The sequence below is a fragment of the Entelurus aequoreus genome, linkage group LG28 (assembly GCF_033978785.1).
Source record: "Entelurus aequoreus isolate RoL-2023_Sb linkage group LG28, RoL_Eaeq_v1.1, whole genome shotgun sequence".
NCBI classification, from domain to species: Eukaryota; Metazoa; Chordata; class Actinopteri; order Syngnathiformes; family Syngnathidae; genus Entelurus; species Entelurus aequoreus.
In genome coordinates this window covers 16,756,593-16,777,445 of record NC_084758.1, presented here as the reverse complement: position 1 = coordinate 16,777,445, position 20,853 = coordinate 16,756,593, and the positions used below count along the sequence as shown (strand labels likewise).

The 20,853-nt window shown below is 43.3% G+C and overlaps 1 protein-coding gene across 2 annotated transcripts; it reads left to right on the top strand.

Moving 5' to 3' along the window:
• Positions 1-4,430: 4,430 nt before the first annotated feature.
• LOC133645225 (uncharacterized) lies at positions 4,431-18,020 on the top strand. 2 transcript variants are annotated; one of them, XM_062040109.1, is made up of 4 exons: positions 4,601-4,621; positions 4,697-5,032; positions 13,928-14,263; positions 17,888-18,020. In XM_062040109.1, exons 2-4 carry the CDS (start codon positions 4,810-4,812, stop codon positions 17,968-17,970), a joined length of 642 nt encoding a protein of 213 aa, XP_061896093.1. In that variant the 5' UTR covers positions 4,601-4,621; positions 4,697-4,809; the 3' UTR covers positions 17,971-18,020. The 2 variants fall into 2 exon arrangements, with proteins under 2 accessions (XP_061896092.1, XP_061896093.1); XM_062040108.1 differs by having other exon boundaries at positions 4,431-5,032.
• Positions 18,021-20,853: the final 2,833 nt, after the last annotated feature.

Sequence of the window (20,853 nt, the reverse complement as noted above, 5' to 3'; positions counted from 1 at the left end):
AAAAGAACAAAGAGGTGCAGAGTGTTTGCATTTACAAAACAAGTTGCATATATAAATAGATTGACTACTGTACAGATAAATATATTGCACTTTTGCATATGCATCCACTGTTACGGATGTATGTTACATTATCTTTATATTCCAGCGAGTTAATCTGGTTTTTGGGGGGAATTGAGGGGAATATTATGATGTGTTCAAGAGTCTTATGGCCTGAGGGAAGAAGCTGTTACAGAACCTGGAGGTTCTGCTACGGAGGCTGCGGAACCTCTTTCTAGAGTCCAGCAGTGAAAACAGTCCTTGGTGGGGGTGGGAGGAGTCTCTACAGATTTTCTGAGCCCTGGTCAGGCAGCGGCTTTTTGCGATCTCCTGGATAGGAGGAAGAGGAGTCCTGATGATCTTTTCCACTGTCCTCACCATAGTGCCTCTGTAGAATGTGGTGATAATGGGGTATAGAGCTGTGTTCTTTTCATCCGACGCAAAAAGTGCATGCGCTGCTGAGCTCTTTTTATAAGACCACCGGTGTGTAGGGATCAGGTCAGATTGTCAGTTATCTGCACCCCCAGGAACTTGGTGCTGCTTACGATCTCCACTGCTGTGCCGTTGATGAAGAGTGGAGTGTGGCTGGACTGGTGCCTCCTGAAGTCGACGATGATCTCCTTGGTCTTGTCGACGTTCAGGACCAGGTTTTTGGTTCTGCATTAGTCAACCAGATGTTTCACCTCCTCCCTGTAGTCCATGTTGTTATTGTCACGGACAAGGCCCTCTACTGTTGTGTCGTCTGCATATTTCACGATGTGGTTAGTAGTGGACCTGGCGCAGCAGTCATGGGTCATCAGTGTGAACAGCAGTGGACTCAGGACGCAGCACTGGGGGAAGCTCAGGGAGATGGCACTGGAGGTGTTGTTGCCCACTCTCACTGACTGGGGTCTGTCTGTGAGGAAGTCAAGCAGCCAGTTGCATGGTGGGGTACTGAATCCAAGGGGGGCCAGTTAGCTCACTAGGTTCGCGGGACTCTGAAGTCAAGAAACAACATCCGCACTTGTGTGTCCTTTCCTTCCAGATGTTCTTAGCACAGGAGGAGTGCAGAAATGAACCACAGGGAGAAGGAGACAGCGCCTGACCTAAATAGGAGACTGATTGGCAACCGGTAGCAGGTGTGTCCTGGTTGCCAATCAGGCAGCAGTGTAGACGCCTGTGCACGGCACAAGGAAGTGAATGTACCTAAATGAGAGCACAGGACAGGAACTTACAAAAACACACACTGAGAAAAAGCCAACATAAGTCCAAAACCCTCACCAGGCTGTGACAAGATGCCGCCCCCCCCTAAACAAAACGGAATCCAGACGTGAACGTTCAAAAAATGGAGGGCGGTGGGAGAACGTTGGTGGCGGGGTCGCAAAACTGCGGCCTTAATGCTTGGCCGGCATGTCGGCTATGTGACCTTGAAGCCAGCGGAGTAGAGTCCGGTGCTGACAGTGAGTCCCCCCAAAAGTCCCAGGCACGGTGGACACGCGCAGAGGGAAAAGCAGCAATGATGGGAGCCGGAGACCCAGTGTCCCTGAAGATACCGGGCACAATTCAGGTGATGGCGCCGAGCGTAAAGCAGCTGCAGCTGGCGAGGTGCACGTCCATGAGCCGGCCACCCCTGCGACTTACAAAAATGAGGAGTATGGGCGCCAGGCGGGAGCCTCCGCAGCAGACGAGGATGACGGAAGCCCGATGGGGGCCTCTATGGCAGGCAAGCGAGCGACTGTTTTGGAGATCTGGCAGGCTGCTGGGCTGGAAGTCTAGCAAATGGCGTTGTCTGACCCATTGCAGGAGAGGTTGGTCGGAAAACCCACTCAAGACAGAGGCGGGCGGCAGCGTGCCGTCGTCATCCCCCACCGCACAGCATCCCATAGAAAATAATATTCTTTAATAATCCATCCATCCATCCATTTTCTACCGCGGAGGGTTGCTGGAGCCTATCTCAGCTGCATTCGGGCGGAAGGTGGGGTACACCCTGGACAAGTCGCCACCTCATCGCAGGGCCAACACAGATAAACAGACAACATTGACACTCACATTCACACACTAGGGCCAATTTAGTGTTGCCAATCAACCTATCCCCAGGTGCATGTCTTTGGAGGTGGGAGGAAGCCGGAGTACCCGGAGGGAACCCACGCAGTCAAGGGGAGAACATGCAAACTTCACACAGAAAGATCCCGAACCCGGGATTGAACTCAGGAATACTGAGGACCTTCGTATTGTGAGGCAGATGCACTAACCCCTCTACCACCGTGCTGCCCTATTCTTTAATAATTCAAAAGAAAATGCACTCACGAGGGAGGGGGAGAAAAAACAACCAGGTTTGTCCTGGTTGCCAATCAGGCAGCGTGCGTGTGTGTGTTTTTGTGTCAGACAGTGTCCCTCTGAGCCCATCGTGGATCTGAATTTCTGTCACTGAAATAATGCAGTGTTGTTTACATGCACTTTATGTATGAGACATTTTTGATCGTGAAAACCAATGTGTCCGTCTTCATGGAGCTTATAAATGTGGCTTGTCAACACTTTCCAAAACAAGTAAAATTAGCTAACCTCAATTAACCCCAAAATACCTTAAATTAAGTATATTCTCACTAATAACAAGTGCACTTTTCTTGATAGAAAAAAAAAATTAGACCTTTTTTCTCAATATGTTGAAAAATATTCTTAAATGAAGTAAATGCTAGTGCCATTATCTTGACATAATGATATGCGCCCGGCATTACATTTCTTGAAACCAGCAAACTTACACTAAAAACGAGTTTATTTTTTTAATGCAAAGACAACAAGGCAACCGCTTGTTACTCTCAGGGTCTACTAGCCGATATATATATGTATATATATATATATATATATATATATATATATATATCAGTGACGTGCAGTCGGGGGAGGCAGGTGAGGCGGGGCCTCACGTGCCATCATGGAAAGAAAAAAAATGTAGAAAGAAAAAAAAACAATTAAATTGTTATATGTATCCAGTGATTATACTATAAAGTTATTTTCCATTTAACTTCACCAGTTTTAGATGATTTTTATTCAAAATCGCTGAATTTTCACATTTGCTGTTCAAATACTGAGAAGAGACTTGCTGTGAGTCATCAGCCAGTTGAGGCACGTCACTGAGTTGAGCCTCACCATGGATTGCGCAATGACTCGGCTAACTGCTGGCCTGCTGTGCAGTGAGACCATATTACTATATGAACTATATTATACATTTCCATAGTTTAGTTAGCTGAGGTATACAATGTACAGTGTATTTTGTCAACAACTGTAAGTGTGTAAAGTATTTCTTGTGCTGAGCAATCATAAAACGGCTGCGAAGACGCACTGGCTGAGGCTCGCAGTAATCCCGCCTCCTGGTGGTGTTGTGCCGGATAATGCACCCCCGCCGTATAATGCACCCCCTGACGGGAGTGTTATATCGACTAAAGCCCACACTTAAACTTTCCACGTGCAAGATTGAATCTATTTAAAAAAGTTATTTAATAAGAAGCCAAAAAGTGCAAAAACAATAATGTTTGTGTTGGAGGAGTTGTGAATGACTGCTGGGCCCCAACATTAGGTACACCTGCAGACTGCAGCACGTATTTCATATTTCAGTCTTTCAAAACTCCTCCAACACGAACATTATTGTTTTTGCACTTTTTGGCTTTTGTAATTTGGAATAATTTACCTGAATGTGCATGAACTATTTCTGTTCAAAATAGTTTAAAATGTCACATGTTAAATGTTTAAATATTAACTGTCCCTTTACTGTACTGTGCCAACTGTACTACTATATGAGTACGTATTTTCTCTTGTTTCATTGAAAATAAAACAGCAAAGTCCATTTGGCTGTCATCTGTTTTAATTATGAGACACAATTGTGTCAAAGTCATGATTTTTTTGTTAATGCTTGAAATAAGAAATTATTACTTTGAAAAAGCAGTTTTATACTTGTGAGTGTTGATGACACAGCTTTGCAACACTTGATATTCTAGTTTCAAGCATGTTTTACTCAATATAGGTCATCAAATCTCAGCTACAAGCTGTAATATCTTACTGAGATCATTTAGGACCAAAACACTTAAAACAAGTAAAACACTCTAACATAAAATCTGCTTAGTGAGAAGAATTATCTTATCAGACAGAAAATAAGCAAATATCACCCTTATTTTAGATATTTAATCTTACTTAGAGTTCAGTTTTTGCAGTGTATTAATTCAACCTGTGAAAATTGCTTGAAAAATGAAAACAACACGAACAAAAGGGTAAAAGCAGGCCAACTTCTGAATAGACAAATTAGGTAGTCAACATTCAAAGATAAGAAAATACATTTATATATCCATGCACAAAATACTTCGACCTGCACTTTTCTTGCATCTCAGGATAGTTGTTTTTGTTTGTTGGTTTTAGACTCACAAGTGAGCGTCTAGTCACGTAAGCTTGGTAAAAATGGGTCAGTAGTTTGAAGAAAAAAAATGCAGCGGAAATACATTTTTCGCATTTCAGCCTAACACCATTGTCTCTGACTTGCAAACCTCCTCGAGACTTAGTGGAAAGACGATCACAACGATGGCGGAGCTGACTGCACTTGTGCTTCTCGGCGCATTGGGTGAGTTTAGGTACCTCCGTTTTGTATTTTCCACTTTTTCCTGCATATTTACTCTTCTTCTGTCTTTTTCTTCAGTTCTGAGTCAATCCTACGTTCCGATAACACTGAGCCTAGTGGAAGTTGGCGTTAACGTCACTTTGGCATGCCCGCGCCACGACGATAGAGGTGACATATTTTACTGGTACAAGATGAAATTCGGCTCAATGGTCCAAACCATTGTGGAGGGGTATTTCGGGGAAATGTCCCTTCGAGGACCGTTCAAGGACGGAAGATTTGTGAGCGCGCGTACGGGTGACATGTACGTTTTAAACATCACAAACGTACACAAAGACGATGAAGCGATGTACACCTGCCAAGCTGGGACCTCATACAACATGGTGTTCACCGGTGGCACGCATCTGGTGGTGAAAGGTGAATATACAGTACAATATACACTTGTAAAGAACATAATGTCATGGCTGTCCTGAGTTTTCCAATCATTTCTACAACTCTTATTTGTTTGTGATAGAGTGATTGGAGCACATATTTGTTGGGGGGGAGGAGTATATTTATAGCTAGAATTCCCTGAAATTAAATATATATATATTGTGGATAATGCATATGTTTAAGAGCTATTTCTTTATTCATAATCATGTTTGAATCAGCTCATATTTTTTTCCTTAATTTTACTCTGTATACTAGTTTCTCTTTGTCTTCAGATTGCCTGGTTAGACAGGGTCGTAAACCATCAGGAATGTGAACACAACCCCCAAGTCTCTCTTCTTATCAGTGTTGAGGGGGGGGGGGGGGGGGGGGGAGATGGGGGATTTCTTTGTGTGAAAAGAGTTGCTTTTTGCCTGTGGAAGGCCAGATCAACTTGGGCTGCGCATTCGTATGTGTTGTTCGAGGCTGGTCACTATTCTCAAATATTTGACAATAAAATTACAAAATACCTATTTTTGTGCTTGGTGTATATTCGAGATCAGTTTATGTGTCATCTAAGGAACTTGGGACTGACCAGCGTTTTACATCCCACTTGGAGGAACATCTGGTCAAACGCAACAATTTGGGGGCTTCGTCCGAGATGACACGCTGACAATTGGACCTTCTCTTGCAATCTTCTGGACAGACTCACATGGCCAAAACATAATTCAAGGTAAGCAGAACCTTTCTTTTTAGATAAAATCTGCATTAGGAGTCTGCCCAGAAGTCTGTAAGTTAAACACTGCTTTGTACCCCAGACACAGAATGATGATTTTGATAGATTGATTTCATTTTTGCCGAGCCTGCCATTACATTAAAATTGTAAATAAGTGGTCAACTCACGTCATTGTGTCTCGATTACCGTGACGGGCAGTTTCATTGACGAGTGAACTAATAGTTGGGTGTGGCTCACCCTGGGTAGTTGGTCGCCGCCTAAAAGAGTAACGGGTTGGATGCCCATCATATGGTACAGTAAATACTCCCTGGTTGTTAGATCCCTGTTGACATTTTTATGTGCACACAAATTAAGGATGGGTTGGAGGCCATTTGTAAAATACAATAAATACTCCCTGGTTGCGAGTTCCCTACGGCATTAACGTGTGCGTTAAAATTAAGAATCGTACGGGAGGAGGCCCTTCTGTACCATATGATAAATTCCACGGCTGGAGGCCATTTGTAATAAATACAATAAAGATTCCCTGGTTGTGAGGTCCCGGCGACACTTTAGTGTGCGCTAAAATTAAGGAAAAATAGACACAATGGCCAAGGAGTGTGACAGAAAAGAATGTGATGACGGCTGGGGAAAATGTGATGAATCATTACTGTTTAATAATCAATTGAATGCACTGTTGTCGACAATGGAATTAGCAGGTAGAGTTTAAAAAGAAAAAAAAAAGAAAAGAAAAAAAAAGAAAAGAGAACGTTCCTTGAAAGGGTTAAGAGGGAGTTTACAATACTCGAAAAGTTGTGAACTCAAACGTCTGGTAAAATAAAAAATAAAATAAAAAAGTAACTGGAAGTTTTATGGTAAAGTGAAACGCAGAGAGAGTGCTTACGTGTGCGTGTGTGTGTGTGCGTAGGGCTGTAGGCACTTGCTTGTGTGTGCGTGAGTGCTTACACGTGCATGTGTGTGTGTGTGCGCTGGTGAAAATGGTCAAGAGAAAAAAAAAGAGCAGGGTTGGTGCTCGAGAATTTAAGAGTTTAGCGTATGATAAAAGTAAACGGGGATTACGTGGAAAAACGAAATGCAGCAAAAGAACAGATGATTAATGAGACAAATATGACAGATGGATTGATTGGTCTTTTGCCTACCGCGCATGCGTAAGACAATTCAAACGACCCGCCCAGACTTTGACTAAGCCACCGCCCTATGACGTAAAGCCGGAGGCGTCTTTATACCCACTTTTGACAGTCACAGGAGGAGCCCTGGTGGTCGAAACAGAAACAAAGCTCTCTGGTCCACCCCCTACTCCTGTGACAAATGAGGGCGGTGCTCACACAGCCACTCTAAGATTGAACCCTCCTCCAAAACTAACGCTGTCTCCTGAGTGTAATTCACCTCTGGTGCCTAAGCCCCAAAATAACATCCACCCAGCGGAAAACCTCCCGAATATGCCTAATCTTACTAGACAGCAGATAATGCATGAGTCAACGCAAAACTCCTCACTTTACACGCCAGACCATTTTGTTGCCATAAACAAATGCCCTCCCCCAGTAGATGACAGCCTCTCACGTGCACATCAGACATTCTTGAACAACACACAACAGAGCCAGACTTTGTGGTCTCCTGTAACTGTTAATGGTTCAATGGAAGGCTACATTGACCAACACCCACATGAACCACATGCATACAACATACGCTCAAAAAAGCTGGAGGGACACGCATATCCACTTTTTCCTGATAATAGCGGCAGATTCCAATATAAGCCTTTTGCTGTTGCAGACATGCAGGCCATTGTTGACAAACTCCCACCTGTGTCTGAAGGTGGGAGTCTTTGGCTTAACACGTTAGACAAACTAACAGCAGGGTACACTCTCTCAGTAGAAGACTTTAGAAGCATTTTGTATCGTTGTGTTTCCACACAAGATGGCAAAAATACAGAACAACAAGTGGGATTAATGGCTGAATCTTCGACCTCACCGATAACACCATACGTTACAAACATAGCTACTGCTATGCACAGTCTCTTTCCTCAAGATGAGGATGATAAGGCTAATGACAGAGCAGCAAGGAAGCAACTCCTTAATTTACAGATCGCTGAAAATAAAAGGTTAAAAGAACCAAAAGGTCAAAGATCAGCTAGGATATATTCAGCAGTGGGTGACCTTGCTTTTGAGTTCCAACAGGTGGAGGAAAGAATCCTCAACAGACGTGCGACCAGACGGTTGGACTCGGGTGGTGGACAACACAATGCTTCAAAGCCAGTCCGGGGTGGAAACTGTTTCGGCTGTGACCAGCCTGGTCACTGGAGTCGTGAACATTTTCGAACGGGAAAGGTTCCGTATTGCCAACAAACGAACACAAAAGCGTGGCAAAGGACGCCCACCGCAGGAGCCCCAGCAGGAGATACAGACTGGCCCCCTGCTGGACATGAGTGTCAACGACAATGTTATCAGTTCGTGATTGACACTGGCGCCACCCATTCGATTCTGAATGCAGAGGTACCAAAGAAACTATGTGCTTCCTCTTTAAAGGTCGAAGGCTTCGCTGGGGTCACAAGGTTACCTGTCACCAAACCACTTCCGGTTCAGATTGCTGGACCTCCTTTACAGACTGTACCCTGACATTCAAATCGCACAGAAGGAACATTCCTGGTGTTACCTGACGGCTTAACCACCAAGCTGCGACACCACTACCAAGGCTCCTACCACAGCCTGAAACAACAGGAATGGCTGACATCCAACTGCTCTAACAGTGAAAACCCTGACTGGCTGAGATGCTTCCGTGTGTTCTGCCACCCGACTCGCCATATGTTATGATCACCAGTTAGACACTCATACCAGGAGACCTTTGACTCCTTTGTATGTTTATATATGTTGGAACTCAAGGTGTGGTTGCTCATGTTGACCTATCTTTGAAACAACTAGCATGGTATAAATGGACACAATTGTGTCCCACATTGTTCACTTGCTGTCTGTCTGGCCTACAAAACCAAAGAACTTAGGTGCAATGATAAGACACGGCGTAGCTGCCAAACATTACACCGACACCCAAATACCACATTTTCAATTGTTTAGGTTTAGCACATAGTTGTGTTAAACACATAACTATGGGCTGCACTTTAGACACCTGTAGGCTACGAGGAGCTAGCAGCTACACAACAGCTGAGCTAAAACGACACATTACACATTTAAGCATATCAAATAATTATAGTTGCTCATTACATACACAAAGTTGCCATGGCAGAAGTCTGATAGAAAGTATTCAGTAACAAACGTGTCCGCATCATTCAACTTTCTACAACATGAGCTTGACTTAATGAATTATTGAGGCCACCAGGTGTGGTAAAATTTCAAAATACTATTGATAAAGCATCCGCCATACGGGTAGTATTTTTCTAGTATTTGTGACAATATAAAATATAAGCATATTTAGTGGAGTTTGAGTTATTTGTGATATTGCTAAGGGGTCCCCTACCCTAACAACACCCCCCAGTGGACCACAGAGGCTAAAGAGACTATCATTGACCTCAAACATGACTTGTCCTCCGCTACTTGACTATTAGCTGACCTTTTTCTTAGACGTTTCTGAAAGTGATAGTATGACTAACACAGTCCTTTTTCAGAAACAGAAGGGGGTGAGTGAGGGTGGATACAGACTCCTGGAACAAAATCGACAATAATCCGACTCTGACACATTCCATAGTTTTAACATTTTTCCCGTGGGTAAGAAGTTATAACTACATTTTAATTTGAAAATAACGATTTTACACATCGATAGTACTTTAGTAAATCAAATTTAGAATATGGAGGAGGTGAGGGTGAATCATGTATAGTCTTTGATTTCACTGATATGATCAATACGGTACAAGGGAAAAGGTACGTACTGACTTGTGTTGACAATTACAGTGGTTGGCCGGAAGCAACAACAGCCTCAAAAGAGGATGCAACATCAGTAATTAAATGACTTGTGAATGACCTAGTACCCCGACATGGTTTCCCCAAAAAGATTAGGTCAGACAACGGCAACCATTTAAAAAAAAGAACAACCTCACTTAGCCTTGGTCGAAAAGGCTTTCGGACTAGAACACAGGTTTGGGGTACCATCCTGAGTCCCAAGGTAAGGTTGAAAGGATGGACCAGAACATTAAAAACTAATTGGCTAAAATCTGTGCACAGACCAAATTTAATTGGATTGACATGTTGCAATTAGCGTTAATGATCATTCGAAGGTCCGTGAATAAAACTGTTTTACCGCCCTTTGAGTTTTTTCACCCTATGAGCTGCATACAGGTCAGCCCAGGACCAGCAGCCGCCATGGAAGGAGGACTCAGCGTAAAACCAAAATGGTATTTTACACAAAAAATGCAGAATTTGTGTGCCAGTTCTTCTGTACAGATACGAGGATGACAGCCCGCCACTCCAGATTCCCTTCCGGCCGCTGAGAGGGTCAAGATCTAGGTCATCAAACGCAAGTGGACGGAGCCCAGGTGGTCCCTTCAAGGTCGTGGAACGGACGTCTCACGCCCTTCGACTAGCTGGAAAAGGGGACACCTGGTACCACCTCTCCCTCTACACTCCTGCTGAAGAACCTGACAGATTACCAGCGGATGTCATTGCTGACATCGCCACTACATCTGCCCCATTCGACCCCCCAGCAGCGCCTTTTGAGCCTGAGGCATCTGAAGAAGAACGGGAGCAGAAAACGACTCATTTTTAGTGTGTGTGTTAACGAAGTAACACACATAAGGGGTGATTGTGCTAGTAACCTCTCCCCCTCTAGGTCATAGAAGAGCGAGGCTTTAATTACACACACATAATCCTACAGCCCAGAAGACGACGCTGAGAGAGAGATTTTCTACCTATATTACTCTTTTTAACTTCTATATTGTATATCCTTATTTGAGACCAGCCTTTATACTCAAAGTTATCCAATTTCTCTTGCTTGTTTTCAGCATAACTACATGTGTCGTTACATTAAGTGAAAAGTTTGATGTTTATCCCCGTTTTGTTACCTAAATTACTCTGATATTGATAGACGAAAGGCAGGGTGTTACACCCGGTAGTGTTCCCTGACGGACTGGTGCTTGGGCGTGTTCTACTGTCTTTGTGTCTCAGTTCTTCCTTCCTGACGACAGTGACTGACAAGTGTCTAAGAACAAACAGCGGACTTTAAATAGACTGGGTCAAAGGGGATAGCAAGACTTATTTTTTGACCTATGCAGTGTGATTAATTACGGGGGACACAATAGCTATTACCGTGGTAATAACCTCTATATTTGTTACGACTCAACCCTGAACCATTGGTGTCGGATGCAGACAACATACTATGGTAAGTGGTGCCCATCGTCCCTTTTATGTTGTTTTGGGGGTTGACCTGACTGATACAGACTCTAATTATTAAAATTAATGTCCTTGAGAGGGCGTTAACTACCTCTACACCCTCTGTAGCACCTAAAGTACCACCCCACCTTGGTGGTGTTTCAAAGGCTCTCACATCTGTGCGTGCTAATGACATCACCACCGAAGGCCTGGTAACTTTGACCTTAGGAGCGGGTACAGGTAAACCTGTGGCTCAGGTGGATGCCAAAACCTGGGTGACTGTGTTGCTTGTTCCGCTGGACGTCCTTTTCCCCACACTTACCCCGCTCCTTTTAAGTTGACTGACATAAATGGCTCAAACTTATTTCCTTGTTCTCTGAACCCACGCCACCAGGGTGCGATTTGTTGGCTAGTGTGTACCCTCCTGTTGACAATTCCACCCGACTTCTTCCATTTGTGGCCCAAAAGTTGAATTACACGTGTTTTCAATTCAAAGGACCCTCTTCGTCCCCCAACAAATTGGGTGACATTAACCCTTCCTGGTGCACCACACTGATAGATGGCTCAAGGATAGGCCCTTGGGCACGAGCTGACTTATTCTGGTATTGTGGGGAGCACAGATTGTACATTAGAATCCCAACGTTATCCGCAGGGCTTTGTGCTATGGTTAGACTGGTGACCCCACTCACCCTAGTGGGTACCAAATTAACTCCCCTTGTAACTCCTGTCTCAGCGGCCTCTCTAACTTCTTGCCGACGCCGCCATGTTTTATCTCGGAGGAGTGTAAAGGGCTCCTTTGATCTGATGAGAAACCCTGATGGTGTTTACTTTGATGCAATTGGACAACCAAGAGGGGTCCCCTCACAACACAAATTGTGGTGTGAATCCTGTGCAGGTTTCGAGAACCTTCCTATCATTGGTGCTATTTTCCCTGTGACTGCTACTAAAAATGTAGAACGCATTAACTATGTTTTTTATAATCTGTTGAGACTGACCAACCTGACTCGTGACGCCGTTGAGGGACTTGCTGAACAACTTGCCCCGACCTCCCTCATGGCCATCCAGAACCGCATAGCCCTTGACCGCATCCTAGCCAAGGAAGAAGGTGTGTGTGTGCAATGTTTGGTGACCAATGCTGTACCTTCATTCCTAACAATGCTGCTCCCGATGGCTCGGTCCAGAGCGCCTTAGAAGGCCTCAGAGCCTAAGAACTAACTGAAGTTTCCGGTGTCTCTGACCCCTTTAAAGATTGGCTTCATAACACCTTTGGCAGGTGGTCTGACCTAATTAAGTCGGCCCTGGTCTCCATTGGAGTTTTCTTGGCCGTCATAACCTTAAGCGGATGCCTTATTGCCCCTTGTGCTAGGTCTCTATGCACCCGCATCATTGTTAGAGCTGTCAAAGGTCAACCCCACCCTGGTTCTGGGCTTGCTATGTCACTGAAGGGGGTCAAGCACAGTGGTGACTTTCAGGGACCGTTAGTTTCCTTCCCTGACAATGAAGACATTGACGTGGACTCCCTCCTTCTATCATCCATGTAAATATGCTGTTGTTTTATTGCTAGCTTGCTCAAAGAAAAAAAACTACAGCACCTACTTTAATGTGGGGCGTGCTTTAGAGGTGTTGCTCTCGTAGGAGAGATCTTTTGGATAAGATCTGAAGGGGGATTGTGGATAATGCATATGTTTAAGAGCTATTTCTTTATTCATAATCATGTTTGAATCAGCTCATATTTTTTTCCTTAATTTTACTCTGTATACTAGTTTCTCTTTGTCTTCAGATTGCCTGGTTAGACAGGGTCGTAAACCATCAGGAATGTGAACACAACCCCCAAGTATCTCTTCTTATCAGTGTTGGGGGGGGGGGGGGGAGATGGGGGCTTTCTTTGTGTGAAAAGAGTTGCTTTTTGCCTGTGGAAGGCCAGATCAACTTGGGCTGCGCATTCGTATGTGTTGTTCGAGGCTGGTCTCTATTCTCAAATATTTGACAATAAAATGACAAAATACCTATTCTGTGCTTGGTGTATATTCGAGATCAGTTTATGTGTCATCTAAGGAACTTGGGACTGACCAGCGTTTTACATCCCACTTGGAGGAACATCTGGTCAAACGCAACAATTTATATATATATATATATATATATATATATATATATATATATATATATATATATATATATATATATATATATAGTACAGTACAGAGTAATGGAAACACAGTTGTTCTACTAACTGTACTGTACTTGCTGCTTATTTAAAAAAAAAAAAAACACTTACCTTTTACTATTTGAGTAGACTTTGTTCTACCATTTGAGTACTGGCGAGCGATCTCTGAATCCGGGATCATATCCTTCACGGATTTGTTGAAAATGAGAACGGGATGTTGCTTGCAAGGTGGCCCATAATTCTGTGTTGCCGCTGCCTTGTGCTTTTCTGACCGTTCATGGGTGACTATATCCATTCGGCCACCGTGTTATAGGTTATAGATAAACCTATGGATAACGGAGACATACTTAATAGTCTCCTTTTCAGATGAGAGGACGCTAAAGGCAGTGCTTTTAAGGCACGCCCCCAATATTGTTGTCTGGGTGGAAATTGGGAGAATTGTTGTCCCGGGAGATTTTAGGGAGAGGCACTGAAATTCAGGAGTCTCCCGGAAAATTCGGGAGGGTTGGCAAGTATGGCTCCAATCACTCTACCACAAATAAATAAGAGTTGTAGAAATGATTGGAAACTCAAGACAGCCATGACATTATGTTCTTTACAAGTGTATGTAAACTTTTGACCACAACTGTATGTGGACTGTTTATCGATAAAAGGGCTTCTGAATCAAACATGTTAATGCCTCTTTGTGACTCTCACAGACCCCAGACGCAAGTCCTTCCAGGTGAGACAAATTCCGCAAAGCAAGTCGGTCAAAGGAGGCGAGTCTGTGACCATCCAGTGTTCCGTCCTCGCTGAGAGCAAAGAAAATGTCCGCCAATGTCCGAACCAAAGCAGCGTCTACTGGTTGAAGTCAGGATCGGGAGAGTCTGATCCACACATCATTTACTCCGACAGTGATGATGAACAAGACCCAAGAAGCTGCGTCTACCATCTCTCTCTGACCGTACTCAACTCCTCTGACACCGGAACATACTACTGTGCCGTAGCCACGTGTGGACAGATCCTGTTCGGACAAGGAACTCATGTGGACACACGTATGTATTAAACATTTACTCATGTTATTTATTTTAATCAATTGTTGGTCTTTTTTAAAGGTTAATAAATAGGTTTAGACCAGTGATTCTCAAACTGATCAGTCATACTGAGTCATTGTGGTATTATCGTGTCAGTTTGTATGTACGTTTATGACGATTTACGAAGCTATGCGCTTGCCCCCGTGGAAAATGTGGTCTTCCTTTAGCCAAAACACTACCGCTTTGGTCCAGTGGCGCCGCCAAAATCAAGCAAAACTTAAAGTTCTTAAGTGGGGCTTTAAAGGCCTACTGAAACCCACTACTACCGACCACGCAGTCTGATAGTTTATATATCAATGATGACATCTTAACATTGCAACACATGCCAATACGGCCGGGTTGACTTATAAAGTGCAATTTTAAATTTCCCGCTAAACTTCCGGTTGAAAACGTCTATGTATGATGACGTATGCGCGTGACGTCAATCGTTGAACCGGAAGTCAATCAATCAATCAATGTTTATTTATATAGCCCTAAATCACAAGTGTCTCAAAGGGCTGTACAAGCCACAACGACATCCTCGGTACAGAGCCCACATACGGGCAAGGAAAAACTCACCCCAGTGGGACGTCGGTGAATGACTATGAGAAACCTTGGAGAGGACCGCATATGTGGGTAACCCCCCCCCCCCTCTAGGGGAGACCGAAAGCAACGGATGTCGAGTGGGTCTGACATAACATTGTGAAAGTCCAGTCCACAGTGGATCCAACACATCAGCGGGAGTCCAGTCCACAGCGGGGCCAACAGGAAACCATCCCGAGCGGAGACGGGTCAGCAGCGCAGAGATGTCCCCAACCGATGCACAGGCTAGTGGTCCACCCGGGGTCCCGACTCTGGACAGCCAGCACTTCATCCATGGCCACCGGACCTATGCAACTCCCCCTCGCAAGGGACAGGGGAGAAGAGGAGAGAAGAAAAGAAACGGCAGATCAACTGGTCTAAAAAGGGGGGGTCTATTTAAAGGCTAGATTATACAAATGAGTTTTAAGATGGGACTTAAATGCTTCTACTGAGGTAGCATCTCTAACTGTTACCGGGAGGGCATTCCAGAGTACTGGAGCCCGAATAGAAAACGCTCTATAGCCCGCAGACTTTTTTTTGGCTCTGGGAATCACTAATAAGCCGGAGTTCTTTGAACGCAGATTTCTTGTCGGGACATATGGTACAATACAATCGGCGAGATAGGCTGGAGCTAAACCGTGTAATATTTTATACGTAAGTAGTAAAACCTTAAAGTCGCATCTTAAGTGCACAGGAAGCCAGTGCAAGTGAGCCAGTATAGCGGAAGTATTGGTACACCAGTGAATCCAATACAAAAAAGCTCTGTTTTCATCTCAAAATTCCACAGTATTCTGGACATCTGTGTTGGTGAATCTTTTGCAATTTGTTTAATGAACAATGAAGACTGGAAAGAAGAAAGTTGTAGGTGGGATCGGTGTATTAGCGGCTGGCTGTAGCAACACAACCAGGAGGACTTTGACTTGGATAGCAGAGGCGCTATCCGACGCTAGCCGCCAACGCTAGCCGCCGACCGCACGGATGATCGGGTGAAGTCCTTCGTCCTTCCGTCGATCGCTGGAACGCAGGTGAGCACGGGTGTTGATGAGCAGATGAGGGCTGGCTGGCGTAGGTGGAGCGCTAATGTTTTTATCATAGCTCAGTGAGGCCCCTTTGCTAAGTTAGCTTCAATGGCGTCGTTAGCAACAGCATTGTTAAGCTTCGCCAAGCTGGAAAGCATTAACCGTGTAGTTACAGTTCCATGGTTTAATAGTATTGTTGATTTTCTGTCTATCCTTCCAGTCAGGGGTTTATTTCTTCTGTTTCTATCTGCATTCACCGATGTATTGTCGTGGAGATAAAAGACACTGTGAATGTCCATTTCGCATTCTCGACTCTCATTTTCAAGAGGATATAGTATCCGAGGTGGTTTAAAATACAAATCCGTGGTCCACAATATAAAAAGGAGAAAGCCAGCTTATACCTAAGTCAGAGCGAAAAAAGATGCGTCATGCACTGCACTCTAGTCTTCACTCTCACGTTCGTCATCCACAAATCTTTCATCCTGGCTCAAATTAATGGGGTAATCGTCGCTTCCTCGGTCCGAATCTCTTTTGCTGCTGGTGTAAACAATGGGGAAATGTGAGGAGCCTTTCAGCCTGTGACGTCACGCTACTTCCGGTACAGGCAAGGCTTTTTTTATCAGCGACCAAAAGTTGCGAACTTTATCGTCGATGTTCTCTACTAAATCCTTTCAGCAAAAATATGTCAATATCGCGAAATTATCAAGTATGACACATAGAATGGATCGGCTATCCCCGTTTAAATTTAAAAAAATAATTTCAGTAGGCCTTTAACATTTCAATGTAATAACATTTAGATGTAGATTTAACACTTGGATTTCATATTTAGATTTAATGTTTGGATTTAACAGTGAGAGCTGGATTTTATCATTTAGATTTCACTTCGAGATTTAACATTTAGATTAACATTTGCGTTTAACGTTTATTCATGTTTATATTTATATTAAACACTTATATTTATTGTGGTTCGTGTACCTTCCGTTCATTCTATTTCCAATTCTTAACTGCGAATCAAACAACACCTTTCGGGCCATTTTTTTTAAATTTTCATTTCTGTTAAGTTAAGTATTTATTTTATATATATATATATATGAAATACTTAAATTTCAGTGAATTCTAGCTATAAATATACTCCTCCCCCCTTAACCCCCCCCCCAAATCTTCCGAATTTGGAGGTCTCAAGGTTGGCAAGTATGGGATAAGCGGTTGAAGATAGATGGAAAAATCTCAGAAATACAAAAAAAAACATTTACATGCCTGAACAACACAAAAAAAATAGAGCGTGTCAATATGTGGAGTAAAACAATCCAAGTATTACATTACGTCCTCTGCAGTGGACATTTGTTTTTGGTCTTTTGTTAAACTCGCACTTTTCAGGGGGGGAAAAAAGGCCCTGTTATGCAGTACACAAAGGTCCACCACACAGGACGTTGGTTCTCAGGTTGATGGTGGAGGTGTTGACAAAGCATGAGGAGGAAGCAGAACTAGATTAGGATAGCTTTATTGTCAGTGCACTTTAAAACAAAAATAAAACAAAACTGTTCTTTTCTCTCTCTATCAGAAGACGTGCATGTTAAACACAGGAAGTGAACAAACTTGCATGAGACAGCGAGAAGGGCTGGGCTTTATTAAGCTCTGCGTCTTCCTCCTCCTTTACTCACATGTTCACTTCGTCCGACTTCAATAAAATCAACACCTGCACGATGTTCAGATTTCATTCGGTTTGAAGACGCAACAAAGAAGAGCAGAAAGTTGAACCCTTTCCTCTCGCTGTGTTCTTGCTACTTCCTGTTGCGGTCCGACTCGCTGCCGTCATCAAACTGCTTTGCTCTCTTGGTATTAGTCTGAAGTTAGAATTTGGCTTGTGCGATAATAACTTCAGAGTGTGAATGGTTTTGTCCCGCGGACTCCAAGGGGCAAGCAAGGCGCGCTGAATCCAACTGTTGGTTACTTTATTGTGTAAGGTTGTGTTGCAGTCCTAAGATGCACTCTTCTTGTGTTGCAGAACAAGACGTGAAAGCAGCTGCCGTTTTGCTGAGTGCTCTGCTGGCCTCCTTCGCTGTTGTGGTCACTGTTTTAGTTGCTTAACTTGTATTTTATTTTTACCAACAATAGTATTCTTTTTAAAATGTCATACCCATCATTTTGTAAAGGAACGTTTGCTTTTTTCTCCCCAAGATGGCGCTGCTGTAGTGGCTGCTGGTGGCAGGAGCTCATCCTTTTGTGTTCCTGATGTTTCCCTCTTGTTTGCATGTGTTTTGTTTTTGCCTTTTGGTTCGGGACACTTTGGGACTTTTGGGACTTCTGCGGTGCTTTTTTGTGAACTTCTGGATCTGCCTCCCGGGGAGCCTTTTGGTCATGGAGACCAGCTGCTGGGTCTATGCCACACCAGAGTCCGTTTGGAGAGACTGGAGGAGATGCGGATGAAGAGACAGGGCTGCGGAGCTGGGACGGACAAGCTTCACAGTGTCTTGGCTGAATGAGCAGGTATCGGACACCTCGGTCTCCTTGGACGTATCTTTGCTCATCAATGCGGACTGGACACTGGCCGAGAGTTGGTGGGCGGCCGAGGGTGGAGTCTGCTCTCTTGGTTGCTTTGTTGGGTCTGCTCCTGTCTCTGGCCATGCTCCCCCCACCCCAGCAGACGATGGCGTGGAACACCGCAGAGGCCACCACAGTGTATATGTTTTTGTTGTTGTTTTTTTCCTTTTGTGGCTGCGTAGAAGTGGCTGGTTGCATCACATGTTCATGTGTGCTAAGGCTATGAGTTTTTGTTTTCCTTGGCCTCAGTCTGGACCCCCTCTCCAGGGGCCCAGGCTTAGACTGAATATTTTATTTTCTCACCGGAAGTTGGCCGACCCGTCAGCGATCCTGTTCCGTCTCCCTGTTATGTTGGTCTGCTCTTGAATGGGATTAATCTGAAAATCTTAATTCCCCCTCTGGGATTATTAAAGTATTTCGGATTCTGATCCCTTAAAAATGTAATTCATGAAACAGTAGATTCGGCTGTGCTTGCCAAAAATGCTAAGACACGGAGAAGACGTAGGATTAAATAAACTCTGCTTCTTCTTCTTTGTTTTGGACGTGTTGAGTTGTGCGAGTGTAAACATGTGATGCACTTCAATGTAACTTTGACAACCATGTTTACTAAACCATTACCAAACACCACGACTGTATGAAGATAATAAACTATTCATTTGTCTTTAAGGGGTCCTATCATCCAAAACCACATTTCATACCTGTTTGTTCGGTTTTTGTGTATTTGGCATTTCCATAAGTCCCAAAAATTTGAAATCAAACCATGGAGGCATGGCAGAGATGTTTATAAAACAATCTTGCCTTCTTCCAAATGAGCGGTTTGGAATTTCAGACATTAGTAAGTGCTTTGAGCTTTGTGTGAGTTGTAGTCCAAAGTTGAAGTCAGTAAGTTCCTTTAATTTCCCTATCCTCTTGTTGCGGGGCACACTGGCTCGTACATGCACATGCGTCCGCCGCTGTTCTCACTTCTAATACAAATTAAGAGTATAGTTCTGTCAGTAGACTCCATATGGAAGCGCTAAAAACTACAACATTTCTGACAGGGAGGAGACACAGTTGATTGAGGAAGGCCTCGGCACGTAAATAAGACCGACCATCCTGAAGAGACGGTCAGAAAGCGGCTTGAAGATGGTCTGTAAAACATCATCTACGAAACATTTTTTACCAAAAGCACCACCATTACATGTTATGTAGACCACAATGTTAAAAAAAAAATCCCCTTTTCAATACCTGTATATGTATATATATATATATATATATATATATATATATATATATATATATATATATATATATATATATATATATATGTATATATATATATATGTACGCTATATATGTATATACTGTATGTGCATATGTGTTTCTATGTATTTATGCGTGTGTATATCTATATATATGTATATGCAGTTTATATGTATAACTGCATGTATACAGTATACATTTGTGTGTGTATATATATATATATATATATATATATACGCTATATATGTATATACTGTATGTGCATATGTGTTTCTATGTATTTATGCGTGTGTGTGTGTGTATATATATATATAAATTCTTTTATGACCCACTGCATACAAGTCCAGCATGAGCATAATTTCTTGGGCAATAATAGATAGATAAAAAACATATAAACAATAATAATCCATCTTAAAATACTGCTGTTCCAAGCACAGTATAAAGTACACTGCTATGCATCTAGCGTGGTCCAAAATAAATATAGGGGCCTACTGCGACCTATGAACAAGGACACTCACAGTTTCATTTTTCATCAGCTTCTCACTCACACACACTGCAACCACACATGCGTGTAAACACATATAGAAGTATGAAAATGTTTCTCCCTCTTACACACACACACACACACACACACACACACACACACACACACACACACACACGCACACACACACACACGCACACACACTCGCACACACACTCTTCCGGCCGTCTGACCAAAAAAAAATGGCTGCACATCATCCTTTTCTTCCTGTGCAAGTGTATGGTAAACAATTACTTAGACCTCAGTACAAAAAGGACAATAAAAACAACGTTTTAATTGTTTTCATTTATTGACTCACTCCTTTCCACACATTACATTTCCTGCGCCAGGTTTGATGTTCCACCAAATATTATAAAACATCATTGTAAAAAGTGGGAGGAGGGGTAAAAATCTACACTTTCAAAATGTGTATTTCCAAGTATTTCAATGAGTGCCAATGGTAGTTAAAGGTACGTTCAAACATGTCACGTTTGGTTGGGTTGAAAGCACTTTTGGTGTGTTTGTGATCCTGGTACATATAATCGCACTTGACCAAACAAACCTGGTTCAGTGCAGTTATCTGAACCCTGGTGTGCACCACAACGAGTGTACCACTTGAGCTAAAATGTGAACTCTACGCACACCAATATAAAATATGAAAATAG

Coding starts and splice junctions, on each gene's coding strand:
- LOC133645225 (XM_062040108.1), top strand. CDS start 4,582: ATGGCGGAGCTGACTGCACTTGTGCTTCTCGGCGCATTGGGTGAGTTT. Junction 5,033..13,927: donor CACGCATCTGGTGGTGAAAG/GTGAATATACAG, acceptor TGACTCTCACAG/ACCCCAGACGCAAGTCCTTC. Junction 14,264..17,887: donor AGGAACTCATGTGGACACAC/GTATGTATTAAA, acceptor CTTGTGTTGCAG/AACAAGACGTGAAAGCAGCT.